Source organism: Ahaetulla prasina, chromosome 7, assembly GCF_028640845.1.
Source record: "Ahaetulla prasina isolate Xishuangbanna chromosome 7, ASM2864084v1, whole genome shotgun sequence".
Lineage (NCBI taxonomy): Eukaryota > Metazoa > Chordata > Lepidosauria > Squamata > Colubridae > Ahaetulla > Ahaetulla prasina.
This window is the reverse complement of record NC_080545.1, coordinates 70,869,809-70,888,544: the sequence shown is the minus strand read 5'-3', so window position 1 is coordinate 70,888,544 and position 18,736 is coordinate 70,869,809. Positions and strand designations below refer to the sequence as shown.

Sequence of the window (18,736 nt, the reverse complement as noted above, 5' to 3'; positions counted from 1 at the left end):
TATAGACTTTGTTCTGATGGTTCCTGATGGTTTGGACATTCCATTACTGTTTGTGATTCTACGTCAATGTATTGCTACTGCAGCAAATTTCCCTAGGCCAAATTCCATTACTATATCCATACTAAAAATTCTTATAGTATTTGTCAAAGTTTCATTTTCAATTTTTGCTTTGCCATAAAACTTCAGATCATCTATAATGTGAGGTATTTTTATTGTTCTTTTATTCATCAAGGAATAACAAAAAGAACAACTAAAAAGAATCAGATTATTGTTTTCATTGGCAATTCAAATCTCTCTCAGGAACAAAGGAATTATCCAAATAGCATTATAAGATATAACATGTATTCAGCAAAGGAGGGAGGGAGGGGGTTGTTTGTAAATCTATTGTAAATATAGCTGAATTACATAGTTCTTGTAAAAATCTGTTTAATCTCTTTGTTGTTCCACCTAATACATCAGTAACTATAGGGACAACTTCACAAGATCTTCTCCATAATCTACCCATTTTAAATAATTAGGTTTCTGTATTTTATAACTTTTCCAATTCTTTTTTCCAATTCTGCTGTTCCTGGGTATTACCTCATCTACAAAAACAACTCTTTTCAATTTTTGTTTTGTTATGTGTTCTAGATAGCAATGAGTTCATATGCTCGTATAAACATCTTATAACATTTAATCATTTTCAACAAATTTTCACTTCGTCTTATACTATACTATAATGGGGATACTCAGAAATTTCAAGTTTTCACAAATGCTAACTGATCATAGTGACTATTCTGTGATGGTGTTGATTATAATCAGTATGAGCAATTTGGCTGCACCCACTAATTCTGTAATCCATCGACTGAACATTTTCTTTACAAAGTGTGCATTTGCTGATGTTTGATACAGGTTGAATCCCTGATTTTGCCATAGTTCTTTATAATGCTTATTCTGGAGCTGAAAAATTAATTCTTCTCTTTCTTTTTTGATGGGTGTCTGCTTGTACCCAGAGAGAATTTCTGGTCTTTTCCACTTTCATGACTTAGCCATGTAACATTTTACTTCTCAAATTTTCTTCTCAAATTATTGGAACAGTTTTCCAATAATTTATTTTTATCTTTTTTTTTTGCTTCTGCTACTTTCAGTATGTTTTCTTTGCAAACCACTATCAGCATTTTCTCTTTGCTTGCCTTGAGGTAATCATTTAATCCATGTTTTTCTTCTACAATTGTCTCCTTACCTGCAGTAAACCACAGCCTCCAATTTTTCATGCTAAGTATAGTCGATCAACATCACTTTGTGCACGCAATGCATTATGCATTGTCATCAGTTTGCAGGGTTTCTGAACTAAATTGCCCAATTCAAGCTGTGTCCAGTTTACTGTAACAGCAGCATATTTGATTACTGTGGATTCAGAATTCAGTTCCCAAGATGCACAACCAGCAACACTGGGATGTCATGCAATTCTTTCCATTTTTTGGGAGAGGAGATGGCTACAAATACCTAACCCCCAAATTTCTGGTTAAATCTTTTTGAGTTTGGTCTTATGTAATACAGAGCCATTTGTGTATTTTCATGCATACAATCTTTATTCAGTTTTGAAAGCCATTGATTCCAGAAGAGGGGAGGGGAGGGGGGAAAACCCAAGAGAGAGTGAGCAGAAACCTGCAGGCTCAGCAGCCAGCTAAAACAGGAGACGGTGAAAGGAAAGAATGCTGTAGGGGAGGGGGGGGAGAGAACATATGGAATCAATTGGTGGGAGGGTGGAATGTCTTGAAAGAGATTGCAGAGCCTGAAAGAGTAGTAAGCCAGACGCTGCTCCATTTCCTTTGTGGAGGAAGGGCATGCAATTTAACATATTTCATGTAAAATCTTTTCTCTTCTGGAAGCATCATTTTGTGCTCTAAATCTTTCATTCCAGTGATGGATGCTGCAGGCTACGTATACAGAGGCATTTGTAATGTACAAATCAGTTCTAGCATAGCAAGAATGCAACATACAGCTGACTGACTCATACAAAGTAAGACGAGACAATAAACTATGGCCTACTGTGCCAACAACTGGAAACAATATGACATGATTTTCCTGGGTGAAGGAAAGCAAGAAAGGGCAAATGGAAGGGATGGGGAAATGCTTTCCTTTAATAACAAGCAAATGCATAAAAGTAGGTGAAATGGATGATGAAGAAATGGAAGTTTTTGAATCTTCCTCCCATCCAACTGATTTTCTCCATATCTTTTTTTGAATGCCGGTTTCCCATTTCAGAAAGTGACACTTGGGGCAGACCCTTTAATATTTCCTGATTTAATATCAATAAAGGCATATTCTAGTATACTAGTACTTTACCCCTCGATGTACAATAGCTGACATCAACAAGCTTACAACTGCTTTCAGGTAACATGTTTTAAGACAAGGTTTAATCAAGATGATTAATTGAATAAGCTACAGATAAGCCATAAACCCTAGGTCACTAATCATAATAGCAGTGTACATGCAACAGCATTAGTCAAACCAAGCAACCTCAAGTCTTGGCTTGATAGGTGAACCTAATCAGTTTTCACCTATAGCCAGAAGAGGGAGGGAGAAGGATACTGCATCTCAAAATCAGTATGCTTATCCTACAGATGTGGGCATCTGTAAAGGTATTAGTAATTGCGTCCAGGCTTCTGTTTCTTTCATTGCTTATGCTTTCTCATTTAATCTTTAATCACATTCATAAGCAATATTTTCTTATGATTTATATTACAATGATAGGGCCTTAAAGCACCCTATTGTATCCCAGTATCCCGCAGATGTGTTGGGTTCTATAATCTTTCAATCAGCTTGTTGAAATGAAAGTTAAATATATCCTCAGGGGAAGATGGGAAAAGTTCATTTAAAAACTCCCTCGGAAACAATATTCAGCGTTTTTCAAAATCTTGTATCTGCCTTGATTAAAAACAAATTAATCTGCAAGGGTAATAAACCTCCTATAAAACTAATATTATGTCTCAATTTGGAAGATTTTTTTAAAATTGATTTACATTTGAGTTATTCAAAGCAACATTGCAATCCAACTCTTCTATAAAACCCAATCTTAACTTAGAGCCTTCTATACAGTGGTGGGTTGCTCCCGGTTCTGTCCGGTTCTTGAGAACCGGTAGCAAAAGCGACGGGAGGCTCTGCCCACCCGCCCTGACATCATGTTTGGTGATCTGCGCATGCTCCTGTTGCAAACCGGTAGTAAAGATAAGTTGTTTGCTTGTTTCTATATATTTTGACATAACTCTGAGAATTTCTTATTAAAATAATATTTAAATATTATTAAAATAATATTATCTTATTAATAATAATTTCTTATTAATATATTTATTTTATAAGGAATTCTGCATTCCCACAAATAATATTTTGGTAAATTCAATTTACCAAACTCAATTTTTTGATGCTGATATTATGACAGACTATTTTACTCTGGAAAGTTTAATGGCCTAAAAAGATTTTACAACACTAGGTAAAAGCCATTTCTCCTAATAGATCTGGTATGCAAAACTCCAGTATTTAGATCTCAATGTAATCAAAAAAAGTCCAGAATGCAAGCCTTCCCAAATTCATAAACATAAGATGGCCTCTATAAATACTTAATAGGCAGGACATGGAATCCTATAAACAGAGCTACAGTTTTATCTGTCTTATCTAAGCCTTGCTGGTCCTTTGGCTCTTACCATACTATGTAATTGCCACTAATTCAGCAAGAGTTAGCCTCAATTTTGTCAAAACAGGTTAAACACCCCAAAATAGAACTCAAAAGCAAAATTAGCTATCATTCACATTTGCAGATTGTATAGTTAAATAAAAGATGAGTCTTGGACCCTTTTACGCACGGCAGGAGAGAAAGTTGAACACCTTTCATATGCGCTGTCTCCAATGTATTTTTGGCATCACCTGGCAGGACAAAATTCCAAATAGTGCAGTCTTGCACTATTCCAAAATTCCAAATAGTGCAGTCTTGCTGGAATTTCTAGCACGTATACTACTGAAACAGTGACGTCTACCTGGCTTGGGCATGTCGTGAGAATGGCTGATGGTCGGATTCCGAAAGATCTCCTATATAGAGAATTAGTGCAGGGAAAACGCCTCAGAGGGAGATCACAGCTGCGATATAAGGATATCTGCAAGAGGGACCTAAAAGCCCTGGGAATGGACACATTAACAACTGGGAAACCTTGACCTCCGATCGTTCAGCTTGGCCTTCTCCAATTCGAAGAGACATTTGTTCAGGAGGCTGAGGCAAAGAGGCAGTCCCAGAACCAGCGAAATCTGGGGGCTGGGCAGGGAACAGAATGTATCTGCCCTCAGTGGTGGAAGGGATTGCCACTCTCGAACTGGCCTTTTTAACCACACTAGATGCTTTTTTCCAGAGCATGATATCATAGTCTTTTGAGACTGAAGGATGCCAATAGAATAGTTAAATATTGAGGGGGAAATATTACTTGGTTGGTGAACTAAAGAAAAATAGCAAAACAGCAAAGTATCATTTGAAAAGAATGATAGAAAAATTACCAATGTACCAACTACCATCCCATCAGAATTATCACTCTGCTGTAGAATCTTCATGGCATTTAATATTTAAATAGTTCAATAAATATTTCTGAATTTAGTCAGCCCAATAAAAATTCTCTTAAGAGTTTTTTTTTGTGCAATCTTTTTTTCCTGAAACTTCCACTGGTCACTTCAGAAATCCAGCAATTTATAAATGTGATTGTTTCAATTATCTTCCAAGCAACAAAACAATGTACAGAAGGAATACTGAAGCAGCTTGGGCTTGGTACCAAATTAATTTTAATAGCATAACACACTGAATGCACTTTTTTTGTAATCAACATCCTCAACCAATGGATGTTTAGCCCTGATAGTTGTTTGCAGATTGAGATGGGTGGCATATAAATTTAATAAATAGCCACAATTCTGTAACTGTTCTGATGTTCCATGTGAATCAACTGACATCAATGCTCTTTCTCATGCGGGATAACGGATATGCTAACCTCTTCAATGATTAAAAAAATAAACTGCAGTTATTTCTTTAAAAAACTAAAATAGATTTCTAAATAGGCTTTTCCTAAAGTTTTGTGGAACTGCTGATTCCAGAAGGCTCCTTCTTGGCTGTACTCCCATAGCCCAATTACTCTCAGATTTACTCTTAGCAGATACAAGCCTTTTGGAACATGTTTGGTAGAGAGGTGGGAGGCAGATTACAGGCTAAAATCATAATGCATGCTGAAAGATCTATTCACACCAAAGTATGTCTGCTTTCACCACTGGAATCACATTTCATTTTTCTGTTTCTAACTGGCTACTTTTAAAATTTTTGACAGGTAATCTGAGGTAGCTGTGAGAAAGCAGGTGCAGCATAAGATAAATTCCAGAACAACAAAACGTTTGCATTTAGATTGTTAACTTGTATGAGGTTTATTACCAGAAGAAATTTGTTTCTACAATTCCAACCTCATCACACACACACACAATAATGATGAAAAGTGAAATAACTATACTTTGCCAAACAAATTGTATATTAGACAGAAGAGACTATCTATGTGTCTCAGGGTATCTGTCTCTGTGTGTTTATGCATGTATATGCATGTATGTGTAAAAACAAAATCAAAGCACAACAAAGTAAAATAGAAAAAGTGACTAAGTATTGGTCTTTTTGGATAGTGCCAAAGTTTATAGAAGGAGCTGACTCTCATTTAGGCTCTATTTATATTATACTTACAGGGATCTGAGAAAAACAAAGCAGAGATGTGAAACTGAAGTAAATAGATAAAACATATTGCTTTTATGATTCCTCTTCCCAAGAAAGCCTCTGAGCAATATTTTATCTTCTCAATTTGTGTCATGATAAAGCTAGTTGCTATATTTCACATGAGATGCAAGCAACAACAGCAATTTGACATCAAATTCTTTTTATCTTCATAAATTACGTATGCGGTTTCCACAACAGTAGCTATTATTGTTGTAGAACTACACAAGAATTTAAAATACTATATATTTAACTCAATAATACATTTTGCCCAGACCAACTGACCGATCTCTCTCTCTCCCTCCCTTTTATTTTATATCATCCTATAATGGTCCCTTATTGTAAGTCTCCTTGAGGTATTGTGTATAGTTGCATCCTAACAGATAGTAATGCAGTTATGGCTATCCAGAAACCCTTAGAGCCAAGTGAGAATTGAACATGTTTTTTCTGTCTGGAAAACTAATGTCCACTAACTTTCCCCTGTGAAATAACACAATATAAAGCCTAATCCAAGTGGTCAAAAGATGATGTGAAAATCTCCTTTGAATTACCTGAGAAAAGATACAAAACTAAAATAAAGATATCATCAATATTTTAAAAGGAAAAAAAGATTCCATGTTCCTTATTCTTTAGATGATTTTCAAATTAAATTTAAAAGGAATTTAAGACAACCAAAAACTCTTGCTGGTATATGGATTGCAGATTCCCTTCAAGGTACAAGTAGCAACTACACTTTGTCTTTTAAAACCTTAAATGACCCCTTTCAATTTAATTTTCACAGAAATTACAGAACCATATTTGACTGAGCTTAAAAAAATCAGAAACCTTAAAAAATATTTCAAACTAATAGGGTTTCCCATTCAACTCCAAAATTGAAATTAGAACCTGAAACATTAAAAAAATAACCTACAAGAAAAATAAAGGAATTGACATCCAAGGAACTTTAGTGAACACACAATGTGTATATGCATGTGTTTGTGGGGGAGGGGAAGAACGTGGGGTGGAGAACGCAAATACAAAAAGAGTATTTACTCAATGCTACACATACTATTTAAAAGTCATTTTTGAATTTGAAACAGAGCTGGAAAACATTAGATGCTCAACTTGAACCAAAAATACTTTCACATTAAATGTCATTAAATTTGGCATTTAATGTCAAATTCAATAAATCATTTACATTACTATTGATAACACACTATAAATTACTTTTTAGTCTTCTAAAAGTCTAACATGTTTCAAATATAAAAGAAAGATGAAGTAAAGTTACCTAAATGTTCACTACAAACCATTTGATTTCCTTGTGTTGCTTGTCACTCCCTAAAGCTCAGAATAGTAACACTGTGTTTTCCTTTTGTAGAATTATATATAATTTTACTCCATGCATATAAATCCTAAGTAATAAATCAGGATGAAAAGGGCATGATATGTAATTTTATATCCATGTTATGACTGCAACGCCTTTACAAATCAAAGGGCCCAACTCAGATGAATAATTCAATAATAAATGTGGGAGGGAATACAGTATCATGAGTTGGCTTTCTTCTAACATCAGATGCAGAAGAAACAAGACTAGCTGAATACCCTGAACTTGGAGAAACACATAGTCCCTATGTTCCTTGAGTACTGCTGACATGAAAATTATCCGGATACATTCATGAAATTACCAATAGTTGAACTTAACTATCATTGGTCAGGCAGATAATTCAATAGTTATTATACTGGATGCATTTTTCAGCAATATCCAATAGGGCTGAACACTCTGGTTGTGAAGGCAAAAAAATCCTTCACATAACTCCTGTATGTAATTCTTTCAACCAAATACATATCTTCCTTTGGCCATGTCCTTCTCTAAGATAATACTATACCTAAGGAGGGTAGCTGGTTACAATTCAAGAGGAAAAATGCAACAAATTTGTGCACTGGCCCAAAATGTGCAAATCTGAAGTGTACTAAGCCCTAACATGTGATTTCAAATATGGAAGTGATTATTATTATTAAGTGATTATTATTAGGCGGCATTCAAGAATCAACATGCGTATAAAAGTATAAATGATGCTTTTATACTAAACTAGGAAATATTAAGCCAGACTAAATGCATGCTGTTTTAATTCTACTGGACACAAAATACCATAAGTTTTGCAAATAGTGAATAAGCTTATATAATAAATTATATATATAATTTGCCCAGGCTTTTTAACCCACTTTTCTTAGAATACTCCATTTTTGACCTTGGATGGAATATAACTTTCCTCTTCTTCTGAGTGTGATTCAGTTGTTGCCTATAAAGCCCTTCACGGTGTTGTGTCCTCCTCGCCTCCGTCCGAACAATGGCTTAATTAGCCGGCTCTTATCAGCTCTGGCAGCAAAAGAATTAGCGTCTGCCAAGAGCCCTCGATAGCTGCCAAGACGCTGGTGAGTCACAACCTTCAGCTCTAGTCAATCCGTGGATTTGCCTGATAAAAGAGACCCACCAGCTCTTGCTGCCTTTTATATACTGTGGGGTGTAGCTCCATGACTCAGCACTTCCTAGGCCTGCCCCTCCCCTGTTTCTGTTGTTCCCTTCTCTCCTGCCTATGAAACCTGGGATTGAGCCAAGCCTGATTACTGTCCGTTGGGTCTGCAGGCATGGCCTGGGGGGGGGGGGGGAAGAGTCAGGAGAAGGATGCCTCGTTATCTCTTTCACTTGGCCTGCTTCTGGCTCCTGGAGCTGATCCAGGGAGGCTGGTACTTCCTGACGGCCCTTCCCCCTCACTGTCCGAGTCACTTTCTGGCAGCAGGCCCGGCTCCAAGGCACTTTCGGGCATGGGGCCAGGTTCGGGGGCGGGAGCCACAACACATGGCATGGGGTCTAGGTACTGGAAGGACTGTTTCCCATAGTATCTGCCCATGCCCAACCAATTTGAACTTGCTGGTTGGCATGTTCCTTAGATTAAACAATGTTTATCTATTAGGACCCCAGAACCAGGGGTGAAATGCTGCTGGTTTGGACTGGATCACCCGATCTGTTAACGATCGTGGCGAGTGATTCGGAAAACTGGTAGCAGTCATGGCGTGAGGCTCTGCCCACTGGCCCGGTTGTTGTTACTTCCTGGTTTTAACCAGGAAGTAATGTGTTTTGTACCCTCTGCGCATGCACAGAAAGGTTTTGCACATGTGCAGAGGGTCTGCGCAGTGCATGCACTTCCGAACTGGTAAGGAAGGTAAGTAGATTTTACCCCTGCCCAGAACTATGACTTCTCCACAGCACTGCCTGCTCTTTGAAATGAGGTTCCTCTCAAGATTCAAATGGACCCCACTCTGCAAATTTTCAGCACAGTGGTAAAGACCTGTCTCTTCACCCTGGCCTTTGGTGAGTGAAGAGTTAGATCACATGATTTTTTCATTCTGGCCCCTTGTGCTTACCATCTTTTATTGACTGTTATTTTTTTTAAAAAAATTGATTGTTGTGAGCCATCCAGAGTCATTGGAAGATGGGCTGCATACAAGCTTATCAATTTTAGCAGTATCACAATTTAAGTAGCAAAAATTTGGTCTAGTGGTTAAGGTACCAGGCTAGAAATCAGGAAACTGTAAATTCTAGTCCTGCCTTGGGTATGAAAGCTGGTTGGATGACTTTATAGCAGTCACACTCTCAGGCCAACTCACCTCATAAAGTTGTTGTAGGGAAAATAGATGGAGGGAGAAGTATTAGGTATGTATGATGCCTTGCATTATTTATAAAAATAATAAAGGCAGGATATGTGTGTATGTATGGTATGTATGTATGTCTAAAAAAATAACTGGGCTGCCATTGACAGAACAAGCTTCCCCAAATCAGAACTAAAATAAATTCTGGTTGATAAGTATTATATTAACTCTAAGAAAAAAAACATACTTTTAAATGAAACAATTACACAATAGACACTGTAGAAGTACAACCTCAAAAATGATGCAATGCTTATTAACTACACTTTTTAAAATACATTATTAAAATTGGCAAACATATGCTTTTAAGTAATAGAACACCTTTTTGATCAATCAAAATATTTTAATAGTCAATAATGTGACATCCTTACCAAAAAATGAAATTATTTTAATGAAAGATTTTCTAAACTGTTTGCTCTAATACTAACTGAAGCAAGGCATAATATATTAGCTTTACATCTGTGTTTATGGATCCTCTGAAACCAGAAACATCACTCTGATAGATTATTGATCCCTTCTTGGGCACTTAAGTATTTTCTTTAGATATAATTGATTTTTAACCTGGTTTGTCAGAAGCCCTTGAAAGAATTCAAAAGCCTAATATGCTCAATTAATAAAAGCTAATTAATTTAATGTTATTAAAATAAAGTGCATTCAATTAACGTATAGAATGGGAACAGAAACCCAAAACAATTGAACAGTTTCTGCATGTACGTCATAGTATCATACCATATAATGGAACATTGTGCAGGAATTATTAATTCAAGTTAATCTAGGACAATTTAGTATTCTAAAACTGACAGAAGAAGCTTCCCCAAATCAGAATTAAAATAATCAGTAATAAGAGATTTAGCTGCAAACAAGACACTAGCTAGATCAGTGGTAGTCAACCTGGTCCCTACCGCCCACTAGTGGGCGTTCCAGCTTTCATGTTTTGTGATAGAGGTTTTGTCCGATACTGAAGCACTTTCCTTTTTTTTAATTTAATTGACTTTTTAAAAAATTTTCATAGCATTATTTAAAAACATTTTCATTAGGTTTTCATAAAATTCCCCATGACAATTTAAATTTCTGAAAATTTACTATTTGTATCGCCCACGCATAAGTTTAGTTCACGTTACATAAGTGAAAGTAAATGGCGCTCTAGTGCAACTGCAAACAAAACAGCCTCGTCCCAGAATAGCTTGTGCATCTCCCCCCTGAACCGGTTGGCGGTTAGAAAATTTTACTACTAACAGAGATACAAAAGTGGGCAGTAGGTATAAAAAGGGTGACTACTCCTGAGCTAGATCAATTGGAGGAGAGATGACGTAATAAAAATCCCTAAGGAAAAATCCCTGGGGAAAGGCATGAGCAGGGGAAGAGAAAACATCATAAAAGTAAGCAAGGAAGAGTTAGATACTCCTTTTCTCACAGTTCACATAATGACAATTCAGGCCACTCATAGTAAAGAGTTAATAACTCTGTTCCCCATTTGCTGCTCCTATAATCAAGAATCGTGTTTGCATGGCTTAGCTAAACAAAATGAAGTATACCTTAGACACAGGTTAACATTGAGAAGTGGGGAGGAATGTTTGCCTGTAATTGTTCAAAATGGACTTTGCCTTAAAAAGTATTTTGAAAATTATTGATATATTGGTGAACAATGCTTTCCCAAACATAAATAGAGAGTATATATCCTTCTGGTTTTACTTTCATTCCATTCAAAATAGCAATATATATTTAACATCTTAAGAAAGATGATATTCATAAAAAGCATGTTTCAAAGATGTAAATACAAAGATCATGACAATGTCAATGGATTTATGCAATAACATCACAATAGCCTGAAGGAGACAGGATTTTCTGTGGTTGAGAATGAGGCTGCAATAGCCTACATTTTCTTACTTTGTATATTATATTAAGGTGTAAAATACAGCATATATATTTTTAATATTTATAAAGTCAGCCCATGCATAAATCAATAAAAAGTTGGAAACAGAACCAAAAGCAGTTGGTTATATAGACTAGCTTCCAATTAGTCAGAAATGCCCAAAGAAATACCAAGACTTCAAATTGCTATCACAAACAAGCCAGATTTCTTAATTACAAGACACAGGTATTAATTCTCAGGAACTAGAGAATTAATAACTCAGGAACTCCTAATAACTCAGGAACTCAGGAACTAACTAACATCATGCTGTTATCAGCATGGACAAAATAAAATCTACAGGCAACCCTCAATGTTTTCATATCAGTTAATGACCAATAATCAGTTAAATTAATAAATCATGTAGGGATCCTTCTTCAAATAATACTGAACCAATTCTCTGTATTTTTACAATACAGTTAATCTAGAATTGCAATTTACTTTCCTAGTAAGAGAGATAAAAGTACTCCTTATTTCAACCCTATGCTCTATCCATAAAGTCACCCTATCTCCTCAGCAAGAAATATATGAAATTGCTACACCTTGGGTCATGAATTCAGCAAATGGCACTTGCTGTAACTTTTACTTTCATTAAAAAAAAGCTCTAGTATAAAAGGTAGTGAAGCACCTAAAGCTATTTCCCCAAATTTAGTACAATTTACCTAATAAGGATGCCTGAGATATTTACTAGTCATGTCTTGTTCATTTTTGCATATATATTTTTTAAATTCAGCTTAGAAAGCTTTAATATATTTCTAGGGTTCAGGAATATCATCATAATAAACACTGTGGAGGACCACACGCTACAACAGAATTCCAAGGAAGTCACAGTTAGGTTTTCTTCAGAAGTATAATTCTTTCTAGTGGCTTTAATGTCTACCTGATGGATCAATTAATTAGCTAAATTTCATTTAATAACTTGCCACCTGCACTGAAACCTAGACTACCAGACCTAATATTTCTAACAGGTCACAGTAATATGATAGTCAAGATGAACTATTGCGACACAGAGAGAGAAGAGTGTCAATATCATCCTACCCAGCAGAGTCCTGAAGGAAATGGAAAGAGTTTACCAACAAATAGATCAAAACAGCATATGTCCTTGTCAAAAAAAAACCCTCCCAAAAAAAAACCCCAATTAACTTCTATGAAAATCCCCATGGATGTATCGGCAAAGGCACCTGAATGAAGGTCAATTCAGACAACTGAATTAGTTGACAAAAACAAAGAGAAGAATACATAATCGGAGAAGCTTGAATCAAAAGAGGAGAGAGAAATGAGAAACACATCAAACTTGTGTTATGTGCAGGTGACAACCAGAAACTTACAAAATGGTGACATCCTTGATACCGTTGATGGTTAGTCTTTGAAAGAATAAAAGTAACCAAAAAGCAATAATGTGTTACTGAGGGGGGCACAGAGGTGATCTTGCAACATATGGTAAATGGAGGGGGCATGTCGGCCTTTCCTGTGCATTTTTGGAGCATAAACAAAGAATGTTTCACGTTGTAGAATGTGTTCATTATGTTTTTTTCCAATCCCCTTGCAATTCCCCCCAGTCTGTGTCTAATATTGTACCTGCACTAATCCTATTACAAGGTTAACAAAGATATATTTATCTGGTCTGGTCTTTACTGAGGAGTGAGCAGGGAAAGATCAGAACACAGATATGGGCAGCAGAGAAGATGGGGGGATGGGATAGGCACAGAGTCTCCAATGAGTCAGAACAAACACTGCCAAGCAGAATGTTGCTCTGATTTAAATCAAATCTCCATTTAAGGAACTCCTGCATTTGAGCTTTCATAAGAAACAGGCCGAGATTGCCATGTCTGGCTACAGTTGTTTGTCACAAGCTGGCGGAGAAGCCTGGCAAGGAATGGGTTATCATAGAAGAAAAGCTGTTGGAAAATATGAAGCAGCTGCTGAATCTTTTTTTTTATTTAATTTAAAAAAAAAACCCTACCCTAGCAAGTCCTGAATTCATAAAGCCAACACCTCTCTGAGTTCTGGGCACAGTTCAGCAAGTCAAGCAGATGCCAACATAAATGCTAGTAGCTGGAACCCTTGAGAAGTGGGGGCCTGGGGGGAGGAGAGAAGGCTGTGCTGACAGAATGGAGTCCAGTCACTTTGGGAGGGCTTACAAAATGGAGATGAATAATCTTGCAAGATTATTCTGAATTTCCACAAAAGGGAATGCCAGCTGCTCCACCCTTCGAAGCCCACTCTCCTGCAACACTATTACCTATACTCTACCAGGAAAGGCTCGAGTGCCACCCCCACCCCACCCCCAGCCAGAGAAGAACAGCATCTTCGGAGGAGCACAACATCTTAGAAAGGAACAGCTCCCTCCCTGGCTTTTGATTACAGCAAACATTCCCCTCCCCTAACTAAAAGTACAAACTGTAAGCAGGCAGCAGCCCAGGTGAAGGGCTTCATTCCTCCAAGCAAGGGGAGCGGGACAATGGAAGGGGTGATTCACTACACAGGAACACACTCCAGGACTGCCACATGGACTTGCTGAACAGCTTAAAGGGGAAGCACACTTTTTTTCCATTCTGTGAAAGCTTAGTGCCTTCCCCCACAGTCTCAGCACTGATTGGAAACAGATCCTGAATAAAACGCCAGCAAAGCACTGCACTGTCCAAGAAAGAAAGAAAGAAAGAAAGAATTTGTGCTTTTTGCTCCTCCAGAAGGTAGCAATTTTACAGCATACCAAAAACACATTCCCTTAACCTATATTCTCATCCCCATCCCCCTGCTCAACAGAAACTCAGTTTTTCTTCCATTTACCACATTAAGTGTAAGAGAATCAAATTAGAGCAACATTTTGACTAACACAATGGAAGTTTCCTAAATAATTATAAATGTGGATTTCTTGTTCAAAAGATTTCCAAGAACTAAATACTATTTTGGCATCCTCCCCAAATCTATTTTAATGATAGCTTACTGATAAAGAATTGTCATATATATTTAAACATATTTCTCTAGCATACCAGACATGCAGTAATACAATAGAATCCAAACTGCAAGTACATATATATAGAGCAAAGTCCTTAATACTTTTATATTCCTTCTAAATCAGTTCACATTTATATGAGGACAAAAACTGAATGGAACCAGGAATCTCTGATTATTGGTACAGGTCGTCCTTGATTTATAAATGTTCAAAGTTACAAAGGCACTGACTTACAACTAGTCCTCATACTTACAACAATGGCAGGATCCTCACAGTCAGGTCATCAAAATTAGGGCACTTGGCAACCAGCATGAGGGCTGCCGCATCCTGGGGTCATGTGACTTCCATTTGCGATCTTCCCAGCTGGCTTCTGACAAGGTAAGTCAATGGGAGAAGCCAGATTTGCTTAACAACCATACGATTCACTTAACAACTATGGCAAAAAAGGTTGTAAAATAGGGTGTGACTCATTAACAACTGCCTTGCTTAAGAACAAAAACTTTGGTCTCAATTGTGGTCATAAGTTGAGGACTACTATAAATCCAGGAATATAGAAAAAATGAAAAACACTCCGCCCTGAAAGGGGCGAAGCTATTCCATTTAGCTTATAATGATAAATTATCTTTCAAAATCAATTAGTTCTTAACAGAAAATGTTAGCAATAAATATGCTCTTCATAACAGTGCTATACCAAGTGTCATTATTATTATTATCCTCATTAGTATTATTACTTGGCATACGTATAAAAAATACTATTCTATTCTATTCTATTCTATTCTATTCTATTCTATTCTATTCTATTCTATTCTATTCTATTGTCATCAAAGATTTCTACATGGATGTTTTTGGAAACCAAAAGAGACTTCCACTGATCAGTGTAACTGCTGTTATTATATTGTTTGCCCACTTATACATGCTCTGAAAGAAGAAAATCTTAACAGTATTAAAGTGCTGACCCTAAATAATCACCTGTTACAAACCCAGTACAGAGTCTTATTGACACATGACTTGCAATTCTGACCAGAATGCTCAAATCCAAAGTAGAAAAATGAGTGTATTTTGGTAAAATATTATATCAAAGACCACCACAGAGAAATAGGGACACTAAGGATAAACTGGAACTTCCTAGTTCTTATGTCAACTATAGTCATATTAACTTACTCAACCAAAATTCTAATTTCCTGATGTGATATTTCAAATTATTCACATACATACATACATACATACATACATACATACATACATACATACATACAACATTTTCTGTGTCAAATATAAAAATCACATACATACTCAATACATAGAAACCACACATGAAGGTCACAGTCAGTTAATTGTTTTTGAATAATATCAACTCTTTCCTTTTGAGAGTCATGCAAAAACTTTCTTCATTCTCTATACAGTAATCTATGAAGGCATACAACCTTCCTTGATAAGCAAATAGCCTTTTCATTTTTCATCCAAAATACAAGAATGTTCACTTTCCCTCTAATATGCCATCTTTATGTGGTGGGCATTTCTTAGCTAGATCATCTATGAACTATCAGTTTATACCATGTTATTAAATTTATATATAAGAAAACAGCTTTGGACAATACCATATACCATATAATGGGACAGAAGTGTACAGAAAGGTTATTCATAATTACAGACGATATTTTAAAAGGAGGGAAAAATTGCTTACAAAATTACTTTTAAAGCTTTCACATTTAGATGGCATAAAGAAGCCTCAGCAGTCTCAAGACAGACATCCAAGATAAAAAGGAAATATATAAATAATGAATGTGATCAGCAGAGGAGGGAAATCTGCAATTTGCATTAATGGATAGAGACCTCCCTGCCTCTGAGCCACTGAATTCACTGCAAGTCCGCTGACTAAGGAAGTCAAACTGCTGCCACTACTTATAACAATCATCTCCTAGATGATTTATTTTGCCCCTTAAGAGAGGAGTATATGATGCCTGTTACCACTAAAAATTAGACTTGTGCAACACTGTAAAAAAAACTGATGGAGGTCTTTTAAAATTTTAATTAAATGACAAAAAAAATTCCCATTTTTCCCTTTTAAAGTATTTCCTCTCTCTCTCTCTCTCTCTCTCTCTCTCTCTCTCTCTCTCTCTCTCTCTCTCTAAGAGATATCTATCCATGTATGGCACTGCAGACCATTATATAACTACTAACAGTAAAGACTACCTGGCTGTAATGATATTGTTTCCTGACCTTGTCTATTTAACTGATTCCCCTCCCCCTCCATGTCAACTAGGCGGTTTCCATATTTTTTTAAAAAATAAAATACACAAAGAATTTAAACAATTCTTAGAAAAGCAAGTGAGGAAAAATAACTGTTTCTCAGTTGTGGGTAAGCTCCTTGAGAAATCATCCCCTGCATTCAGCCCAAGTGGGAAATGACATGCTTTCATGTGTCTATGTATAGTTGCAATGAGCCCTGTGCTCAATGGGCATTCATGCACACAGACAAGGCACCTGTAAAAATGGGGGAGGGGGGAATTACCTTTGTAACAAGATAGTAATTGAAATGCAGATTCAGCTAAATCTGCATGGAAGCCCATCCAGAGGCTGTGGTATGCAGAAGGGTGCCTAAGAGAAGCCTGGGTAGAATACCAAGATCTGCAAGGATCCTCACATCATTACCACCATCGGATATGACATGATCGAATTCCATCTCATTATCTCTTTCTCTAAGGAAACCGTGAAGCAGCCAGAAGGAACGATTTATAATCCTCCAGAATCTGGGAGGGTTAAATTTAGGAAGGAAATGAATGCGGGCATGAGGATCAGTTGGATCGGAACGAATCGATTCTCCGGAAGGGTCGCAGAAGGAGGAGGAAACCCCCTTGTGCCAATATCATTCGGTGGCAAGGCAAAACTGGTAGCCTTCCCTACCTCTGCAGTTCCTCCCGCCCGCCCGCCCGCCTCCACATGAAGACAAAGAGGTGGACAAATCCCCGCAGGGTCTTTCCTGAGCTGCAGCTGCACAGCACAGGAAACGGGAATCTATGGAGCAGAGTGAGAAGGGATGGCTGCGCATCCACGCTCCACCTACAGCTATCCCCCTGCAAGCTCAGGCAAGGGCGCCCGAAGCCCTCTCCTTCCACGGAGGAGCGGCAGAGTGGCCTTCTTGCCGCGGCTCTCTTTCTCTCCAGGAGGCAGAAAGCGAACGCGCACACGCCCCGAGTCTCGTCTCCAGCACTGCGCGGGAATGGAAGAGGAGCGCAGGGGAGCAGCCCCGCACAGCCTTACCTGAGTGACCATTTTCTTTTTCTCCATAAACCAAAGCGGGAGGGTGTGGAGGAGAGGGGAAGAAAATCCCTTCCGCCAGGTGGGGCTGTGGCAAAACCTCCTCGCCCCGTCTCCGAGTGGCAACCAAGAGAGGGAGGGGGGAGTTCCCCTGGATCGTGATTTCTCTCGCCTTCCTTTCGCTCGTGTTTCTTCCTTTCTTTTCTTTTCTCTTCCTCTCTCCGACTCTCCCCCGCCCGCCTTCTCCGCAGCTCCCTCCCATATCTCAGCCAGATGGCTGAGGGAAGCTCCGCCCCCGAATGCCTAAGGTAATTAATCAGAGCCAAGGACCGCCTCCTCCTCTTCCTCCTCCCCCCCCCCCTCTCCGTCCCCGCCTGGACGGGTGCAGAGCCAGTTCGGAGTCAAACAGAGGGGCTGCTGGGAGGCTGCTGGCATCTTCTTCCCGGGCTGTGCGCGCAGAGCCAAGGATTGGTTTCCTCGCCTCGGAGTGGGAGAAGGGCTGTAAGCCAAAACCCCGAGAGGGGTGGCAGGGAGAGGGGGGAGGGAGACGGGCGCCGGTAGCACATCTCAAACAAAAGGGTTCTCTTCGCCTTCCTAAGCCCGTTTGCTCTTCCTTGCACAAAAGGACTACCTGCGCTAGCATCTCCACCTCCTGCCAAACGCGTCGTTTCTCCCTCGTCGGGGAGGCTTGAGCTATCTACTGTAACCCTGGCCTCACTGCGAGTCTACGAGGAAGGCATTTTCCCCCCTCCCCCAGACCCCGCATCTTTCAAGGGCTTAGTTTCCCGTCTACTGACACGAAGCATCCAATGAGCAAAGAACACCAGCGATGTGAAGGGTTTTCAAAGAACGAATGCTCAGGAACCTCTACTGTGCTTAAGGATGGGTTTGGGTTCATTTTAATTTAAATCCAGTTCTCTGCTGGAACGGCCTCCTGTATCTTGATAGCTTTACTTAAGTGAGCCTGGTAGATTCCAGGCTCTGGCTTCAGCCTCTGTGTGTGTGTGGTTTTTTCCCCCCCAACTACCTCTGGTGATAATAATATGGAGTGACCATTGTATAGCTTAATACTTTTCTGCACTTACTTGACCGTGAAAATACTGAACATTAAACCGTACCAAAAATATTCATATTTAAATTCAAAAGTACAAGTCACTCAAGTGACCTATAG

The 18,736-nt window shown here is 38.2% G+C and overlaps 1 protein-coding gene across 11 annotated transcripts in view; it reads right to left on the bottom strand.

Moving 5' to 3' along the window:
- Positions 1 to 18,736, bottom strand: part of RBFOX2 (RNA binding fox-1 homolog 2) — a 230,781-nt gene that overhangs the window by 75,488 nt on the left and 136,557 nt on the right. The window contains exon 1 of one of the 11 annotated variants that reach the window (XM_058191235.1): positions 17,569 to 17,812. The exons of the other annotated variants lie outside the window; for them this stretch is intronic. Coding sequence (XP_058047218.1) covers positions 17,569 to 17,595 — 27 coding nt within the window. The 5' untranslated portion in view covers positions 17,596 to 17,812. Of the gene's footprint in view, positions 1 to 17,568; positions 17,813 to 18,736 lie in introns of those variants that run through there. 11 annotated transcript variants of the gene reach the window in all.